The sequence below is a fragment of the Etheostoma cragini genome, chromosome 7 (assembly GCF_013103735.1).
Source record: "Etheostoma cragini isolate CJK2018 chromosome 7, CSU_Ecrag_1.0, whole genome shotgun sequence".
In the NCBI taxonomy this organism is placed as follows: domain Eukaryota; kingdom Metazoa; phylum Chordata; class Actinopteri; order Perciformes; family Percidae; genus Etheostoma; species Etheostoma cragini.
This window is the reverse complement of record NC_048413.1, coordinates 5,822,296-5,842,314: the sequence shown is the minus strand read 5'-3', so window position 1 is coordinate 5,842,314 and position 20,019 is coordinate 5,822,296. Positions and strand designations below refer to the sequence as shown.

General features: G+C 40.4%; 2 protein-coding genes and 1 long non-coding RNA gene across 3 annotated transcripts in view; 2 read left to right on the top strand and 1 right to left on the bottom strand.

The window, feature by feature from the left end:
- Positions 1–12,581, top strand: part of LOC117947718 — a 13,681-nt gene extending 1,100 nt beyond the window's left edge. The window contains exons 2-3 of the long non-coding RNA XR_004657308.1: positions 6,120–6,126; positions 12,505–12,581. This is a non-coding gene — a long non-coding RNA (uncharacterized LOC117947718). The remainder of the gene's footprint in view (positions 1–6,119; positions 6,127–12,504) is intronic.
- LOC117947700 (zinc finger protein 391-like) overlaps positions 1–20,019 on the bottom strand; it is an 86,791-nt gene that overhangs the window by 14,504 nt on the left and 52,268 nt on the right. The window lies entirely within an intron of this gene.
- The window catches only part of LOC117948127 (protein NLRC3-like), a 20,919-nt gene continuing 18,897 nt past the window's right edge, over positions 17,998–20,019 (top strand). The window contains exon 1 of the mRNA XM_034877610.1: positions 17,998–18,066. Within this exon, the coding sequence (XP_034733501.1) occupies positions 17,998–18,066 (69 nt within the window). The remainder of the gene's footprint in view (positions 18,067–20,019) is intronic.

Below are 20,019 nucleotides of genomic sequence, written 5' to 3'. Positions count from 1 at the left end.
AAAAGAGCGCACAACAAATTAAGTGTCGGCTGATTTGACCACGGAGATCCGAGTGTCGGCTGGCTTGACCGCAGTTGTTACTACGACAACAACAGACGCTTTTGGCTCACGGTCGCCAGTTAACATGGACTCTCGTTAAACCGGAACACCGGATCCGCACACTCAATAACAAACCTCAGAAATTGCACCGATGGAACGCTGAACTCACGTTTCTCAGCCTTGACGAATAGTCTGTTCTCCAGGAGCTGCTGCAGCACCAACCAGACGTAGCCTACTCATTGTGTTGGACTGGGACACGGGAGAATATCAGGATGTTGTCTAGGTCAGGGGTGTCAAACTCATTTGCACAGGGGGCCAAAACTCCAAACACACTTAATGTCGAGGGCCGAACAGTATAAACCTTTATTTAACAGACTAAATATTTGTTTTTTAACCATTAAAATGAATCAAAATACAGGATATCATTCCAAAATAAATACATTTCAACTTAAAATGTTTTGCTCTTCAGAAAAAAATATCCTGTCAATGCAATACATCCAAAATCTGTACATGCTGGAATATAACAAATCTGAAAATATAAATAAAAAAATAATTTAAAGTAAAAGTTAACTCATAACAAAACATAAAATTCCATTTTCTTGTCCTATTTAGTCAGAGCCTGATACTTGGAGTCTTTCCTTTGCAACAAGTTCGTTTATGTTTGGGGTCAGGTTCTGTGTTGTGGAGATTCTCAGGATGGATTGCAGGTGTTCATCAGTGAGGCGGCTCCTGTGTGACGTTTTGTTAATTTTCATCACAGAGAACCGCTTCTCGCACAGATATCTGCTGCCAAACATGGACAGGATTTGAGCCGCATGTTGACGGAGCTGCGGCATCGCTTCAGGAAGGAAGTGAGTGAACTGTGCTGGCCCTTCAGTGTCGTAATTTGCCTTCAGTGTCCCGTTACATTGCAGTTTTTTCAGCTCCATCTGCATTTCTACTGGTGCGGTTTCCACGTCGACTGCAAATGGGTTGCAAAGCAGCTCGAAATTACTTTTCTGTGCCTCAAAGTCACTGAAGCGCCGTGCGAACTCAGTGCGCAGCGCGCTGAGTTTTTCAGCAAAGGTGGCATTTTGGAAAACTGTGGCACTTTCTTGGTTCAGTATTACTTGGTAACAGGGACAAGTTGCATTGGTGCATTTGTGTCTCCCATAAGCGCAGCTTCACTTGAAAGGCCTTCACTGCATCATGCATATCAGTTATTATGTGCTCCCGTCCCTGGAGTTGAAGGTTTAAAGCGCTAAGATGCAACGTTATGTCAGCTAGAAACGCCAACTCACATTTCCACTTTTCATCCCGCAGAACTGTGCAGTCTTTCCCCTTAATGTCAATGAACTGGCAGATTTCCCCTCACAGCTCATTGTCTTTTGAGAACTTTTTCCCGACTTAGCCACCAGACCTCCGTATGATATGGCATACCGCCAAACACGCAATCTATTTCCCGCAGAAAAGACTGGAAAAGACTGGAATTGGCGGTGATTTAAACTGTGGGCTCTGATAAAGTTGACAGTTTGTGTTACAGTGTTCATCACATGATCCATTTTTAGGACTTTAGCACTCAGCGATTCCTGGTGTATGATGCAGTGATATACTATCAACTCACCGGCACAGTTCTCCTCCGGCATCCTTGAGCGCATCCTTCCCACCAGTCCATTTTTTTCACCACACATTGCAGGTGCGCCATCTGTTGTCCAAGTCCAACAAGTTTTTCCCATGGCAGTCTCATGTAGGTTACACTTTGAAATACATTTCCAAAGATGTTTTCTCCTTTTGTTGTCCCATGCATCAATTTAATGTCGAGTATTTCCTCTGTCACGCACAAATTAGAATCCACTCCACGGATGAATATCGCCAGCTGTGCAGTGTCAGTTGTGTCAGTAGTTTCATCCACGGCAAGGGAGTATGCAACAAAATCTTTTTTTTCATTTCTTCCCCATACGGATGCTCGGTTTGAACTGCAGGAGATTCTCTTGACCATGTCTACATGCCTAAATGCACTGAGTTGCCGCCATGTGATTGGCTGCTTAGAAATTAAGTGTTAACGAGCAGTTGGACAGGTGTACCTAATAAAGTGGCCGGTGAGTGTATATAATACTGCAACTTTGGGCCACTATTGTGCATCTCTAACCTCTGTGCATTTCTAAATGTAACTGTAAATAATTAATTTGATGTTTTATAAAATGAAGAAATAGTCTTTATTTTCACAAAAAAGTAGATACAGTAAGTGGGTCACAGAGGATGAGGGCCAAACATTACTGAACATTGGCACAAAGGTTAAAGTATTAGAATTTATGTAACTCAGTGGTTCTCATTCTTTAGAATTTCAGTTGTCTTAGTTGACCCCTCAACATTAATTTAACTTTGGGTCTCTGGTCCCTACACCAGGGAACCCTGGACCTGTTCACCAAAGACCCAAATCTTCTCAGCTGTTGCTGACATATGCTACTGTCTCTTCATGTGGCTCATTATGTTTGGCACATTGTCTGGGTCAGTTCTTATATCATAAGAAGTTAATAATGTAAATGCTAAATGCCCTAAAACCTGTTGATACTACAACAGTGCAAAGGTTCTTAACCCCACAGTTTTGCACATATCATGTAAGACTTGATCTCTACATTTTTTGCAAAAAAACCTCTCCAGAAAGTGCCATTTAATGGTTTATTTTTCAATTTTTTTTTTCTGGGGGGGGCATACCCCCAGACCCCCCTAGGGAGAGCCCCATCCCCCACAAAAATAACAAATCCCAATTCAAACCTTAAAGGATGAAGACCTAAAGAAATTGCTTTGTAAGAGGCAAAACATTGGTTGGCCCCCCCAAATCTCACTCAAAGGTTTTGGGAAAAGTTGGCAGCCCTGTAGACTATACACATAGCATAGACCACGTGTGTCAAACTCAAGGCCCACGGGCCAGATGTGGCCTGCCATGTCATTTTATGGGGCCCACGAGAGCTTAAAAGTTTTGAGTGTCTAAAAATAAAATACCAAAAAATAAATTTAGAGCGTGCTTTGACCAAAAGACTCCATTTCACACAATGCCTTTCGACTACGCTAACCGCGGCAGTGTCCATGACTACGATGCCAACGAGTGGAATTGAGATATAAATAATGATCCCAAAATGTCCAGAAAGAGAAAAGTTGATGCAGACGGAAGACTGTTTCAAGAAAGATGGGAAGGCGAATACTTGTTTGTGCTTCAAGGAGAAAGACCGGTATGTCTTTTGTGTTACGAGGCGGTGTCAGTTCAGAGTGTCAGAGTACAATCTGCGTCGACATTTTGACACCAAACACGGAGCTAAGTACGCTAAAACTAGCCTTCAAGAAAAGCAACAAATTGCCCAAGAATTAAAAGGCAAACTGCGGTCGCAGCATAGTTTGTTCATGAAATCCACAGCCAAAAACGAGGCCGCAGTGAAAGCTAGCTTCATTGTGGCTGAAGAAATTGCCCACGCTTCCAAGTCTTTTTCAGAGGGTGCGTTTTTGAAGCAGTGCATGCTGAAGGTCTGTGAGCAGGTGTGTCCCGACCAGTTACAGACTTTTAAAAATGTCAGTTTATCAAGAAACAACATTGCCGACCGAGTGAAGGAACTAACAGAAAATCTTACAACACAGCTGGCCGAGGAGACACGCAGCTACACAGCTTTTTCATTAGCTGTTGATGAAAGCACAGATAACACGGACACAGCGCAGTTATCAATTTTTATTAGAGGGGTAAAGTCGGACCTCTCTATCACTGAGGAGCTGTTGGATGTGGCTGCAATGCATGGGACCAAGACGGGACAGGAAATTTTTGATGTGTTGGAGAAGTCTGTGAGTAGAAATACATTGCAGTGGGAAAACTTGGTAGGATTAACTACAGACAGTGCACCGGCAATGTGTGGAGGAAAAGTGGGCTTGGTTGGACTAATGAAGGGGAAAATGCCAAAAATGAACTGTCACACGCCTCTGATAATGTATCATTGTATTATCCATCAAGAAGCTTTGTCTGGGAAGGTGCTGGGGATGGAGGACATTGTGACCACAGTCATGAAAACAGTGAACTTCAATCGGGCGCGTGGCCTGAATCACCGTCAGTTCCAGCAGTTTTTGCTGGAGATGGGCTTGGAACACGGGGATGTGCTGTACCATACAGAAGTGCGGTGGCTGAGTGGGAGCAAAGTCCTCAAGCTATTTTTTTAGCTCAGGGAAGACATTGCTCTTTTTATGCAGAGTAAAGGAAAACTCATGTCTGAACTATCAGATCCAAAGGGACTGTGTGACCTTGCTGTGTTGTGTGACATAACCGACCATCTCGCCCAGCTGAATCAGAAGCTGCAGGGACGCAAACAAGTCATCACGCAAATGTCCGACACGATCACGGCTTTCTAACTTAAATTGGACTTATGGATGTGGCAAGTGAAACAGGACAATCTTGTCCACTTTCCTGTTTGCCAGAGCATGTCAGCCTCATTTCCCGAGACTTTTTCATGTGCTCAGTTGGCTACCAAACTGAGCTTGTTAAAGACTGAGTTTGATCGGCGCTTCTCTGACTTCAGAGCACAACAGTCTGGCTTTGACATCTTTGCCAATCCTTTCACCACCGATGTCTACACTGCACCCCAACACCTTCAGATGGAGCTAATTGAGCTTCGACAGAGGCCTGAGAGCAAAGGTCCAGGATGCTGCAATCCAAGACTTTTACCGTCTGCTGCCCCCTGGTTTGATGCCACAGCTTCGACTTCATGCTGCCCGTTTTCTGTCCATGTTTGGGAGCACCCATCTGTGCGCACAGTTTTTTTCCATAATGAATCTGAACAAAAACAAGCACAGATCACGCCTCACGGATGACATCCTCCATGCTGTTCTACGCATTGCCTCAGCACAGGACCTAAAACCAGACATTGACACACTGGCAACGGGAAAACGGTGTCAGAGATCTGGTCAGAAAACACACAGGTAAGCTTTTTTTTTAACTTAACTAAAATATAATAAAATGTAATTCAACCAAGAAGAAGAACAGTTAAATTGTGTGCAATTTAATGATTATGCTTGCATTTTGTTTTGTGTTTATCATTTTCAGAACATGATCAATCAATAGTAGAGAGAGAATCCACTTGGTGTGTTCAAGGACTGGCAGCATCTCCTCATCAAAGACTAACCGAAAAACTTGACCAATATATTTGTGAACTGAGTCAACCTTTATTTTGGTATTTTTAGTTGATTACATATTATTTATGTGTGGCTGCTGTTGTAATTATTTAATGTTTGCAGGTCTTATGTGTGTATGCAGAAATTGTTGTCATCATACCATCAGTTGGATGCCGGGCTGTGTGCAGCCTTTTTTTGGAAAATGCTACATGTGTCATCCATGTTCTTTGCAGCTCAGTTTTATGTTATTTTTCTTTATTCACTTGGACAGTTTGATCCTTCATTAATGGAGTTATGTGGGTTTTCATAAGCTGACAAAATTTTAAAGTATTTATGTTAGTGCAACAAGCAAACATGTATGTTTTCTATGCAACTGTAATTGTCACTTGAATAAGTTATAATAAATAATGAGTTATTTAACATTAAGGAGTACTTACATTTATTTTACATTACATTTGATTACATTTAGTTACATTGATAAGTTACATCTGGCCCTTTGAGGACAGCCATTATGCTGATGTGGCCCTCGGTGAAAATGAGTTTGAAACCCCTGGCATAGACTGTATATACAACAATTCCAATATATATATATATATATATATATATATATATATATATATATATATATATATATATATATATATATATATATATATATATATATTAATCTTAACGGTCTATGATACATTGCTAAATATACAGCCCTGTGTCACGGTCTGTGTACTTTGCAACCAACGGATTTTTGTTGTGAAATGAAAAAAACAAAAACGAAAAACAGCCAGTTTCACAATTACGTATTTCGGTTTTTGTTTTGTCACAAAAAAATGGAGAAAAAAAAACAATCTAGTTATTCCATTGTATTTGATGCCTTTATAGATGGAAACCGGAAAATAAAATAAGTGTGTATACGTCTCATTTCTCAATTTTATAATGTTTTTTTTGTGACCCGGAAGTAGGGCTGTAGTCAAGAGTCAAGACCAAGTCCAGAGAGGTTTGAGTCCGAGTCAAGACCGATTCCAGGGCAGAAAAAAAGTTCTTAAGCATGACAGTATCAAGACAATCAATTTGGGTTATTTGTTGATATAAAGGCAAAAACAGTGTCAGAACACACAGGATTTATGAGTATAGCCATTCCCCTTGATATCATATGGTGATAACTCATAATAGCTACATAGACAATACTGCTACAGTAGTACTAGTACTGAGCGTTAGAACTGATACTACTACAGTAGTACTAGTACTGACCATTTGAGCACTAAATGACAACATAGCTTCACTCCAGATGTAGTGTAGAAATTAAGTGACCAGTATTACAGAGTGTAGCCCTATGGTTGGTTTATGGCTTCCCTAAAAAAATTGTATTCTATTGTTATTTGGATGTGGGTTAATAGGAAATACATGTTGTGGTGTGGGGTTTTTGTTTGGGGTTATTTTCCCGTTTGGCCTTCCTTGTGTTTTAGTCCCACCCCGTTTCTCGATGTCAAGGATCCTTCCTTGGTAGGACGAGTCCTTCCAAGGAAGGATCCTTCAGGAGCAGGTCAGAGTCCTCCTTAGCATTTGGAGAACATGTACAATGGAACAGGCTATCAAGTGCACGTCATTGCGGGCTCAAGTCATTGAATTTTTTTGCCGCATTTCAAGACACTGGATGAAATGATTGTGGAACTGTTAACTGCGCTGTTTAATTTTGCTGTTGGGATGTAGAAGATGAGTTAGCAGCCGTTTCTTATTGTCACGGAAGGATCCTCCAAAGCCAGGAGGAGGACGCTACGTCATCGACGTCCGTCGAAGGACCGTTCCAATGTCGAGCATCCTCCGAATTCCTCCAAGGACTGAGTCCTTCATTCATAAACTTTCCCATAGACATAGAAGGATGCATATGTCCCAGCTAACAATTTTTGGTTCCCAGAACGTTCTGGGAACGTTCGTTTTTGGTTGTGGGAACGTTCCCTGAAGGTTTTTTTTGGTTGTAGTTTGGTTGTCTGTAGGTTAATTGGAAAGTTTTCTTAACGTTCCCGGAACGTTCGTTTTTGGTTACAGCGAACGTTCTCGGAACGTTCCCCTACTGTCTCTAAAAGTTACAACCTTTAGAGAACGTTAGGCGAACGTTCCAAAAACATTGCAACCTTTAGCGAACGTTAGGAGAACGTTCCCTTAACGTTGCAACCTTAGAGAACGTTAAGGGAACGTTCCTTTAGCGTTGCAACCCTCAGCAAACGTTACGGAACGGTCTCTTAACGTTAGAGGAACGTTCGCTGTAACCATAAACGAACATTCCCAGAACCAGACAACCAAACTACAACCAAAAAAACCTTCAGGGACCGTTCGCTGTAACCATAAACGAACGTTCCCAGAACGTTAAGAAAAGGTTAGATTCCCCTAACCTTTAAAACAAACCAACACCCATACCATTTGTGTGTATGTACTGTATATACACGTCGTACACACATACAAAAGTTATATTAGTAGGAATGAATGAACAGGGAAACTTGATAGCATTTCAAGACTTTAATATTCAAACAACTGAAAAAAATACAAAAAAAGATAAGGGTGTAGTGCAAGATGCATAAAGATGTGTTTGTAAAGTGTGTGCAAAATAAGTCACTAAAAAAAATATATGTTAATAAAAAATTAAAAAGGGGCTCCATGGGTTCACGGCTCAGTCCTTCTCAGCTGGCCTATAAAGAAATAAACAAAAGTTAGACATGTAATACTAAGTATGAACACATTGACAAAAAATAAATTTTGTATTAACTTGACGCAGAAGAACTTCAATTTACCGTCTGTGTAGGGCAAACTTCAGAATTTACCCAATCAAATCCTCCGCTTCTGCAGCAGTCAGTGCAGGGAAGTTTTTCTGGCAGGCCGCTAGAGTAGAAGTCAAAATGAAGATAAGTTATAAGTCAAATTAAAACCTCTTGTCAGCCTAGGTCCCAAGATGAAGTGGCAGTCCGTGGTAGGGTCACTAAAGACTCATCCTGCTCTGGGCAACCAGCTGGTTTCCTGCATGGCGTTGATACATATACAGATAAATTACATATGATTATTATATAAGATGAAGTTGATGGTTGCCTGCACATGCCATTACAAAATATGAACCTATTCTGTTATATTAGACAGTTAGACAAAATATATATATATAAAAAAAACTTACATGCAGGTGGTGGAGAAAGTGTTATCTGCTGAGCTGAAAAAAGACAGGAAGAGACAAACATCAGAACAATCACATGATATGCACCATGTTGACTGTCAGTGGTTCCATGTTAAGAAATATGACTGGTTTCTTATATGTATGCATACATTTTAACTTACAGACAGGGCTTCCAGAAGCACGCTCCGTCCTGGATTTTAGTTTATCTGGTCGTGCAACAGATTCTTCTGTAATACAGAGACCATATCATTTGTACTGATTGCAAAATATGTGATTTGAAATATGTGAAAAAATGTAGTCTATAATTAAGGTTGTACCATCGCTTGAAGAATCTGTCATGAACCTCCTTGTGCATCGGCGCTGCCTTTTTTGGACACTTGCTTCCTCTTCTGTCTCGATGCTGGACGTGTCCATCAGCCACCAACACCAGTCCACAGCTTTGGCGTAGGAATCTATGTTAAGAGAACATTTGTGATCTAGTAGCACGGAAAAGAAAAGCATTTCATAATAATATAATTTATTATAAAAGTAGAAAAAGATTCACTTCACATAAAATAATACTTCACTTAGTGCTGATTAATGAAATGTTGTGGCGTGTTCACGGCTACGGTAAGAACCGTGTGTTCCCCGCCATCCACACCTTTCCTCATTAATTACCGCACCTGTAAATATACCTTCTTCCCAGTACCACACCCAGTGCAATACTCCCCCAAGTGGCTAAAATAAATAACTAAATACACCTAACCAAATAAGACGGATACAAATGGCTCCTACACTACAGTACAAAAAGTCAATATTGTATGCACGTCTGCGCTGGCACTGCTGCGTTGCTATAGCAACTCACCAAGAGACTTTCCCAATTCCTCGTTCACCCTCACATTTGGCAAGTTCATAATTACACAGCTGCTGGCCTTTCCACCTCTTCCTTATCCCAGTCAGTTGCCATAGTTCTAATACTAGGTTGATACTACTCTCCCCAACGTGACATCGTCACCAAATGGAGTTAAAAACCAGCTAAATCCAAAAATTACAAAAACAACTGGTCTTTAACACTATTTGGAGGCATTTAAAAGAAATGATATACATATTTTGAGTGCTTTTTTACCCAGTGGTGGTCAACCTGCAAGTTATGAAAGGGGCGTGGTCTGTGTACATGGGTGTGGATAGAGTATACGGGGTGGCTCAATATCACACGTAGACCACACATTCTAAGTTTCATGTAAATCGGAATAACTTTTGCCAATATACATCCATTCCATTCCTATCCGGAAAAACTGTGTCATGTTTGGTGGCAGTTAGAATAAATATTGGCCAGATACACAACTTCCTCTTTCAACAGCCCCAGACAGGAAGTTGGTCTTCTGGAACTTCTACAATTTTTGCAAAATTCTTTGGATAACTTTTTGTCAGGAGTGTCAGTAGATACTACCTGCAAAGATTCAAGAAGATTTCAATTGCGGCCTAGGAAGAGATATGCTGCTCTATACAAGCTAAAAGTAGTGATTATTTACATGGAGTCTGGTAAAGATAGTGCTGCTCTATACACGCTAGAAGTAGTGATTATTTACATTGAGTATGGTGGGTTTGGCAACTTCTAGGCTGTTTTTCATATATACCTGTATGAAAAACACAGTTGGTAGTCAGACAGTAAAACGGTTAATAGTCCAAAGTCCCTCTGTCTCTACACTCTCTCTCTCTCTCACACTCTCTGGTGGTAACTTTCTTTTCAGATTTTTACTTTCACTCCGTCCTCAGCTGTGGCCAAGATATTTCCACCAGGTTAAAATTTGTGTTAAAAATGACATTTTCAGCAGATTTATGATCTTTTAGTTTCATCCAAATGTAAAAATAATCATCCTAATTTGCGGGAGCAGTAAAAGTATCAACACCACCACGTACAAATAATTTGTTAGTAAAAGCAAACATGACTTAGCTCCTTCCTGTTATGCAGCAACATGAAGTTACTTCCTCCTAGTTATTCTTTCAATCGAAATTACTCAGAGCAGTGCTTCTCAACGCTCTTATGATAATCTTCCCCTTTACATCAGTTTTTTAAAGGTTTATAAATACATTAAAATGAATAATGAATTATTGAGGTGAATAACTGTCATATGCACATTTAATGAAGCTTACATCCCCAACAAAAGATCCAAAAGAGGAGGGAAGGGTAAATGATGCCTGTGCTCAATGTGTGCTGACTCACGTATTATTACATAGAAAAGTCGATCTATAGGAGAATAAATACAAAGCAAAACAGAATGCCTCAGAGTATTTGATTATGTTTTTATATTATTCTTTTAATATTTCAAAGCAAACTGATTCAGAAAAAGACATACAGTACATCATTTATAAAAGGTGCATACTGATTTACCAAAATGCAGGAAATTAAGTGTTTAATGCTCAAAACTGAACTATGTTGTCAAATCGTGCCCCGAGTCAATCAAATTACTGTAAAACACTACCTCATGTTCATACCATGGACAAGTACATGGTCAATCTCAGTAGCTCTGATTTAATCAGATATTACTGTTTGTTTTTGCTGATCACCTTGACCTCCGCTCACACAAACTCTTCCTCTTAGATTTCTATCCATTGTGCTCACAAACCATTGCTTGCTGAACTTTATTTGTTCCCTCACATCATTAGCCAAACGTTTGATCAATTTTTAGTTGTTGTGTTTAAGAGGTGACAGCTGTGCTTTAATTGTGTTTGACTTTTGTCATCTAGGCTCACCATCATGCAGCACGGGTGCATTACAATGAAAACGTGTTGGCAAGTTGTGTCTAAACAGGTGAAAAGGGCTTATGGTTTTGCCAAAAGAGGGATTGATTCAATCAGTGGGTTCAGGCAACTGAGCATTTGGTTCAGACAATAGGGTTTAGTGTTTTAGCAGTTGAGAAAAACTGTAATAAACAGTAAGGTACTTAGTGCAAATGAGCCAGTAGATGGCGCCAATGCTCAATCAATCTTAGAGTTGGAATACATTCTTCCACCAGTACAGTTTACATAAGATGACGAGGTACTAGAATTTTATTTATTGTGTTATTTGTATATTGCCAGTACTTTTAGAGCAACTTATATACTGGATAAAGGCCCTGGAACATGTATTGAAATACATTTAAACCTTCAGGCTATAACATAGGCTCACTGGATATGGACTGACTTGAAATTACTCAGTACATTTGAACTTTTTTGCTAACTCTGGCACATTTACATTTCAAGTGAATAAATAAATTAACAACATTACTTTTTCTAAACTTTAGCTTGGTACATGCCCCCAGTGTAAAGTAATTACCTTTTGAAATTACCATAACCCATATCTAAATTTCCGTCCACTTGTCAATCGAATTATCTGAAGTTCGGTAAAAATGTGAATAAATCTGGTGATAGTCTGTTTCCCTCCAAGGGCTTTAAAGCCAATTAAAACCTGTGGTGATGTCTTCACACGCTGTTTGAGGGTCGAACTGGTATATCAGATTGATTAGAGACATTTTAAGGTTTTTCTTTTTCATTTTTGCACTGAATAGCGCAACATTCAACAAACATTTGGGAACAAAGTTTTTCAAAAAGGATCGTCTACCAACACATGATCAATATTGGACAATCAACATATAAACAATATGTGACAACCAACACATGATCAAAATGGGACAACCAACACATGATCAATGTGGGACAACCAACACATGATCAATATGGGACAACCATCACATGAGCAATGTGGGACAACCGACACATGATAAATAAGGGATAACCAACAAATGATCAATATGGGACAACCAACACATGATCAATATGGGACAACCAGTACATGATCAATATGGGACAACCAATACATGATCAGTATGGGACAATCAATATGGGACAACCAACCAACTATTAGTTTTGATATTCATGAAATTCCATTGAATTTGACTGTTTCCATAAAGCATTTTTCATTAAATATCATAAAAATGTGTGAATGGAAACATAGCTCATGAAATAATACTCCAAACATTCTTTAAGGCCAAAAACATTTTTCTATTTAATGATGTTGTCATGATAAAAAACATTCCCCCCTCCTCCGCTTATTTTGACAATTTGCACCCTGATAATATTGTGTTTTTTAGAATATGGGCAACAAATAAATATATAGTGATATGCTGTGCATATCAACAGCCAGTGTTCTTGTGACAAGTCCTCTCTCCCAGCAGGTGTTTCCTCTCCAGATGAAGGTGTGGACTCTGCCATGAGTCAGTGTGAGGACAGAGAGGAGGAAGTCCCTCCCTCTAAACTAAACTTGAACCTGGATCTGGACCTGGACCTGGACCCAGCTGTGTGTCCATGAATAGTGACCAGTGTATGGATGGTGGTATTGACTTTAAAGTTGGACTCTCCTGTGGGGGCGGTCTAATGTGTTGTAGTGGGTATGCTGTACTGTATATATACAGTACAGTCTAAATGTTTGGAACCATCTTCTTATTGAATGTGTTTTCTTTATTTTCATGACTTTCCACATTGTAGATTATCACTGAAGGCATCAAAACAATGAATGAACACATATGGAATTGTGTACTTAACAAAAAAGTGTGAAATAACTGAAAACATGTCTTATATTGTAGTTTCTTCAAAGTAGCCCCCCTTTGCTTTTTTGATAGTGCTGCAAACCCTTGGTGCTCGCTCAATGAGCTTCATGAGGTAGTCACCTGAAATGGTTTTCACTTCACAGGTGTGCCTTAACAGGGTTAATTAGTGGAATTTCTTGCCTTATTAACAAGGTTGGGACCATCAGTTGTGTTCTGCAGAAGTCAGGTTGATACATACATATATAGCAAAGTGGATCTAAACAAGAAAAAGCAACTCTAGCCTCTCTCCTTCCTCATCACATCAAAGAACACGTGTTAATTTTTCAGAGACGAGAGCAACAAACCAGACTAGATCCAACACCAGAATCAGAATCAGAATCAGAAATACTTAATTGATCCACGAAGGGAAACTCTGTTACAGTTGCTCAGATATTAGAAATATAAGAAATATAAATAAAGAAATAAAGAAATATAAGCAGTGTGGATATTTACATAGTAGTTTATGATACAGTACTTATATAAATAACATAATTAATGTGTTGCAATGGTGAAAAGTAATAATGGTGAAAAGTAATAATAATAATAACAATAGTAGCATTTGAGTATTGCAAATACTTGCATTACAAGCCAGTGTTAATGCACAATACAGATAATATTGTCCAGTTTCAACCCATCTAAGTGTCTGTGTGTCGGACACTTATAAAGTTTGATGGCCACAGGCAGGAATGACTTCCTGTGGCGCTCTGTGGTGCATTTTGGGAGAATGAGTCTATCACTGAAAGTGCTCCTGTGATTGAGCAGCAAGCCATGGAGTGGGTGTGAGACATTGTCCAAGATGGCATGTAGTTTGGACAGCATCCTCCTATCTGACACACCCGACAGAGAGTCCAGATCCACCCCCACGACGTCACTGGCCTTGCGAATCAGTTTGTTGAGTCTGTTTGCCTCAGTCTGCTGCCCCAGCATGCAACAGCAAAGAGGATAGCACTGGCCACCACAGACTCATAAAACATCCTCAGCATCTTCCTGCAGATGTTGAAGGACCTCAGTCTCCTCAGAAAGTAGAGACGGCTTTGGCCCTTCCTGTATAGGGCTTGAGTGTTCTTGGCCCAGTCCAGTTTATTGTCTAAGTGCACTCCCAGGTATTTGTAGTCCTCCACAATGTCCACACTAACCCCCTGGATGGAAACAGGGCTCACTGCTGCCTTGCCTCTCCTTAGATCCACCACCAGCTCCTTGGTCTTTGTCACGTTGAGCTGTAGATGGTTCTGTTCACTCCATGTGGCAAAGTCCCCCACCACAGCTCTGGTCTCAGCCTCGTCCCCTTCGCTGATACATCCAACCACAGCAGAGTCATCAGAAAACTTCTGAAGATGGCAAGACTCTGTGTGGTAGTTGAAGTCTGTGGTGTAGATGGTGGAGAGGAAGGTAGAGAGGACAGTCCCCTGCGGGGCCCCGGTGTTGCTGACCACGCTGTCTGACACACAGTGTTGAAGGCTGATTGATTTAAAGTTGTTGTCTCATCATGAGTCTCTTGCTGAGTCAGGTTAACTTCTGATGAATTTCATTACTCTTCTACCTAAGTCTACCATTTTTCTCGTAGTTTTCCAAATCATTTCCCATCACTAATAGGTTCACTTCAACAGGTAGCCTTTGATCAAATATCATTCATTTCTGCTGCCTTAGGTATAATTATGTTGTTCTACTCTATTCTTCTGATTATCAGATTAAAAAATCCCTATTATTTATTTATAAAGTCGTAGTCTGTCTGTCTAACTCATGAGTAGATTTTGGGGTCAATATACAGCTACAAACTTTACAGCTTTTCATTTGAGACTGAATTAAGTACCATATTTATTGAATATAATTGGTGATTAAATGACAGTATACTTTAGATTTGATCATTTAATCCATTCAATCTGAGCTCCTTCTGCTCTTAATCAGAATCAGAATCAGAATCAGAATCAGCTTTATTGACCAGGTATGAAGACACATACGAGGAATTTCCTTTAGGAGCGTAGTTGCTCACAATGTGCCTACACATTCAAAACAAACAAACAAACAATATATATACACACTAATATAGACACACTAATATATACATACTCTAAAAAGAAACACCTCTAAACCTTAAACGAGGGGGCGCTCCCTTGTAACCTGCTTGTAACCTGAATCAATGAATAAATAATAATGAATGTTGACTTTTTGAACGGCTCTGGTTCTAATCCTTTCTGTGTGGACATGGATCACCCGTTACGTTTCTCCTCATAGACCACTGCCATGCATAAAGAACCAGCTTTATCCTCCAACCACCACCATTGCTCAACCTGATTGGGGCTGTTGGCGCCCGGATTTTAAAACAGACCAACATGGAAGCTCATTTGGAAAACCTTATTTTATGAAAAGTAGTTCACCCAAATGTGTTTACTGGAAACATTTTATGTGAGAAATAGTCGACAGCTGCTGGATTTCAGATCAACAACGGGGGAGTGTAAGAGATTTTCATGAGTTTAATTTAGAGGTGGCGAGCCGAGTCCCTCGCTCCCCATTTGCAAAAGGTAGCCTGGATTCACCTCTATGCAGATGGATCAAATATTTAGACCCCAAAAAGCAACAAACCAATCACCAGCAAACAGAGAATCTATCAATATATGTGGGGTTGAAACGTCATCAAATGTGAAACACCCAGTTTTTCTGATACACACCCACATTATTTTTTTATTATGTGGGTTATTTTTTTATAATGTGGGTGTGGGTGTGTAGTGGTTCAACCAGTCAGAATGCATACTTTTATAGTGAAGCAAGGAGACACACACACACACACACACACACACACACTGGTTAATGATAATAAACTTCACTTAACTTTGTATGTTGGAAGTTGAAGTTATAGCTCCTTTTCTACACAGACCGGACAGAAGAGAGCTGCACACTGATGAAGTCCATGGCTAAAAGTTCAGTAAGTGGAGCTGTGATTGGTCGAAATGACGTCTTTGATTGTTGTGAGAATTGTGTTGGAGAAACGGTTGAATTTTGATGGTGAACGTGTGATTGTTTATAGCTGGGAAACAAGATGGCCACCTATGTGAGCAGGCAGACAGACGTCCAGATGAAGGAGAAGAGCTGAGTTTAATCTGGGGTCTGTCAGGACTCTTATTGATTGGGGGGGGGTAAACACTGAGAGACAACAGCTCAGGATAAACTCTCACCTGCTATTGTCAGTCCTCATTCCTTTACCTCTTTATTTGACTTAACTTTCTTCAGTGGTTGAATGTGTTTGTGTTGATGTTTTCTCACATTGATCAGCAGCTTGTAGTAGAATTTTGGCTTTTTATTTTCTTCAACATGTCTTCTTTTAGACTAGTGGAAAGAAACCATTTTTCTGATTCCACTTTGTCCAATTGTGTCTGTAGATTTCTCCTATGTTCACCAAATGTTAGCAATAGTTATTGGCTCATTTTCATGTTTAAACACCTGTCAGAAAACTTGTAATACAAAAACTAATTGTGTTAATGTCAGTAATGAGCAGGGGAACGTTTATGTTGAAGTAGTGTCTCCCATTAATGACAGCAGCCCTTTGAACAGTCAAACAGGTTTCTATCTAGTATAATCTTGCACCTTTCTACATGTTTTCTAATAATAAAAGAATAATTCTAGTAGTTGAGCTGTCAAATTCCAGCCAGTGTTTGATGGTATTTTATTGTAGAATATTTTCTATTTTATTGTGATTAACTGCTTTGAACGTGTTCTTTTCATGGTGCACATTAATCAGCAGATTGTAGTAGATTTTTTATTAATTCAGCTGTTGGAGCAACTTTTCCCCTTTAAGCTTTTCTGTGTTAAAGAGGAGCTAACAAAGAGACACGCTGTTCTATTAAAACATGATTCCTCGTGTGCTTTGAGTCCTCGCTGTAGAAACAACCAAAGATCAAATTAAAGTCTACAGGTGTGTTGTCTTTAGTCACTGGTGGAATGAAGAAAAAACAGTTTATAGAAGGAACGAGGGAGGGGAAGGGAGAGATGGAGGAGGAGGAGGGAGGGAGAAAAGAGGGATGAGGGGAGAAGAAGAGAGGAGGAAGAAATAGATGGAGGAAGGGAAGAAAGAGATGGAGAGAGAGGAAGGAGGGGAGTAGGAGAGAGAGGAGAAAAAAAGAGATGGAGGAAGGGCGAAGGAGAGCGAGAGAGGGAAGAGTTGAGAAAGAAGGAAGAAAGAGGTGAATGAGGAGGAGGGAGGAGGGGAAGATGAGGAGGGAGGAGAAGATGAGGCTGAGGCTGAGAGAGATGGAGGAAGGGAGGAGAGGGATGGAGGGAGTATGAAGGAGAAGAGAGAGGAGGAATGGAGGATCAGACAGGAAGAGATTAGTAAGAGTGCGGACCTCCTGTCAAAAGATGGCCGCCACGGGCCATGGGTCTCCCTTTATTAGACATTCTCTGGTGACATCCAGCTCCGATTTCCATAAATCAGTAAAATCCTCCAAAAAGCTCCATGAGGCCATCTAGTGGACTGATAAAAGTAGAGCAGCTAGTGGCAGCTTCCTTTGCTCTGATTCAGCCTCACAACTGACCAATGAGAACCAGCAGCATCTTCTCTGTCCAATAACAAACCACTATTGATACATGTGTTGATGTTGAGTGAATGAAATGTGACTATGTGATGAGAAAAGGCCTCAGTAGTTACCAGAGTTCATCATGTTTTCTAACTGCTTCTTTAGTCTGAGCAACCGTCCAACAAGCCAAAAGGATTCAACTGACACTGATATGACTCAGAGAGAAGCAGCCAATCAGAGGACAGTTGCTGATATTTGGCTTTTTTCCAGGAGAAATGATGTGAGAGATGAATGAGTGATGATGTGCTGATGAATGATTGGACTGCTGCTCTCAGTGTTTCCTCTCCAGATGAAGGTGTGGACTCTGCTATGAGTCAGTGTGAGGACAGGGAGGAGGGAGTCCCTCCCCCTAAACCGCCTCTATGTGGGGACCATGACAGCCTGACCAAAGCTCCGTGGTAAGAGGACCATCTCTAACTGTCCACCACTCAGCTCACTCCACCATCCATCCATCATTCTTCTTCTTCACTCAAAGCTCTGTGTGTGTTGTGTTTCAGCCCAGGTAAGCAGCATGGACCTGGACCCAGACCTGGACCCAGACCCACATCTGGACTTGGACACAACTGTGTGTCCTTCAAGAGTGACAACTCAGAGTTTTTTACTGATTTTAATCAAAGATATGACAAAAAGTAGTTTTTTTTTTTATTTGATTAATTTAATTATATTAAGATTGCCATACACATGAACAGACATGATACTCAATCGAGGATAAAAACACACTAAATTTAGGACTTATTTCGATGGTGGTCATCAATGTGGATCTAAATTGTGTTCAGTAACACGTCCATGATGTCAGTAATACAATTTTTTTTTGCATTGCATTCAAACATTTTAATTTAGATATTATTTCAAAACGATTTTTCCATTTAATACCTTACTAACTTCATTGTCATGGCACAGAGTACCGGTACTGTTACAATAAAATATCATTAAGCTTCTAACCACAAGAGCAAAAATCAGTAAAGTGTAGAGTAATGTGTCTTTACTTGGTATATATTCTGCACATTAGTGCAGAATATATACCAAGGAAAGATGCTAACAGTTTAAAGCACTGGACCAACGGGCCACCACTGCTCTTAATTTCAAGGTTTGGTGGGACATTTCCGAGCTGACATTTGCGAACGTTAATGGAAACACACATGTATCAGAAAATGTTTAGACAAATTTTGAGTAGCTACAGCACTGTTGATGGCTACCAAGCTAGTTCTGCCATCTGGAAGTGCTCGTACATATGATCCTAATCTGACATTAGCATTACTATTCCACCGTCATGGTCACCCCACAGCATCATGTTCAAGCCTGTTCTGCACACTGCACTGAATACAGCTTTAAAACATGTCTAATTAAATATTGATCATAGATCATACACAATGTTAACAAGAACTTCCTGGATACAACTATACTGTCAGTGGTGTAATACCCTTACTGCTAGTAGGTGTATTACACCACTGACAGGTTTGGTCTCAGTTTGTTGTAGGTGCAGTGCAGAATTTATCTTGTGTTTCTATCAGGAAGAATCTGGAAGAACCTGAACCCAGCTGGGTGTCAATGAATAGTGATGGGTCTATGGGTTATCCTTTAGACTTCAAAAATGGACACCACTCTTTTGAGCAAAGGTGAGGATTTCCACCCAGTTAAAGTAAGCTGAGAAAGTGCTGGGCAAGACTGTTGATGTTGCCGTCTTGTGACGCGTAATAGGTTTTTCAGCAGGTTAAACGTTGTGGCTGAAAACTGTTGCACTGGCGAGGGATGAATGTCCTATTTGGGAGCAGGGTATCTGAATTTCTGTGTTTAAGCTGTCTACTACTGCTGTACTGTTGGAGTATGGACTTTTGACCTTTCGTGCCCCCAAAGAATGGCAGCCACAACAATGGGGTATAGTACATGTAGTGACGACGAAGGAGACCCATACTTTGTGACCAATCACAGAATTCCGAAGGCTGAGCGGATCATTTCCCCCTCTAGCATCCGCCAAACCCATGTGAGGGCAGCAACCACTGGAACGACAATGAATCAGGCTAATGGATAAGAACTTGATGTGAGTGAGGTGGTAAGGATGGATGAGTGACAGGAACACCGTTAAGAAGGTGGAGCCTACAAGGAAGTCAGGGATTATTAATTAAGATCCGGTAAAGGGCTGCGGACAGAGAGACAACTAGATCTACCTAATTGCCAGGGAGAATAAGCTGGTGCACAAAGCTGGCTGAGTGATTGGAGCTACAATGGCTAGAGAAAAGTTGTTAACACAAGGAGCAAAATATATTTGGGTGTTGGTAAGTGAGAGGGGATGTAGGGGATGGGGGTACAGGTTAAGACAGACCAGTTGGAAAGAAGAAGGCTGAGGATTGTCAAACACGATATTAGATAGGTTCCTTTGAGCTGCTGGTTGTGGCACTAGAATTGCAGTGCTTCCAGCTTGGAAAGGAAGGGAGCAGAAGCTGATTGGCCAGGAACAGCTTTGTTTCATTGCAGCCTTTTTCCAAAAATCAAAAAAGTTCATTTTATTTCTCAGTAATGTACACTCAGCAACCCA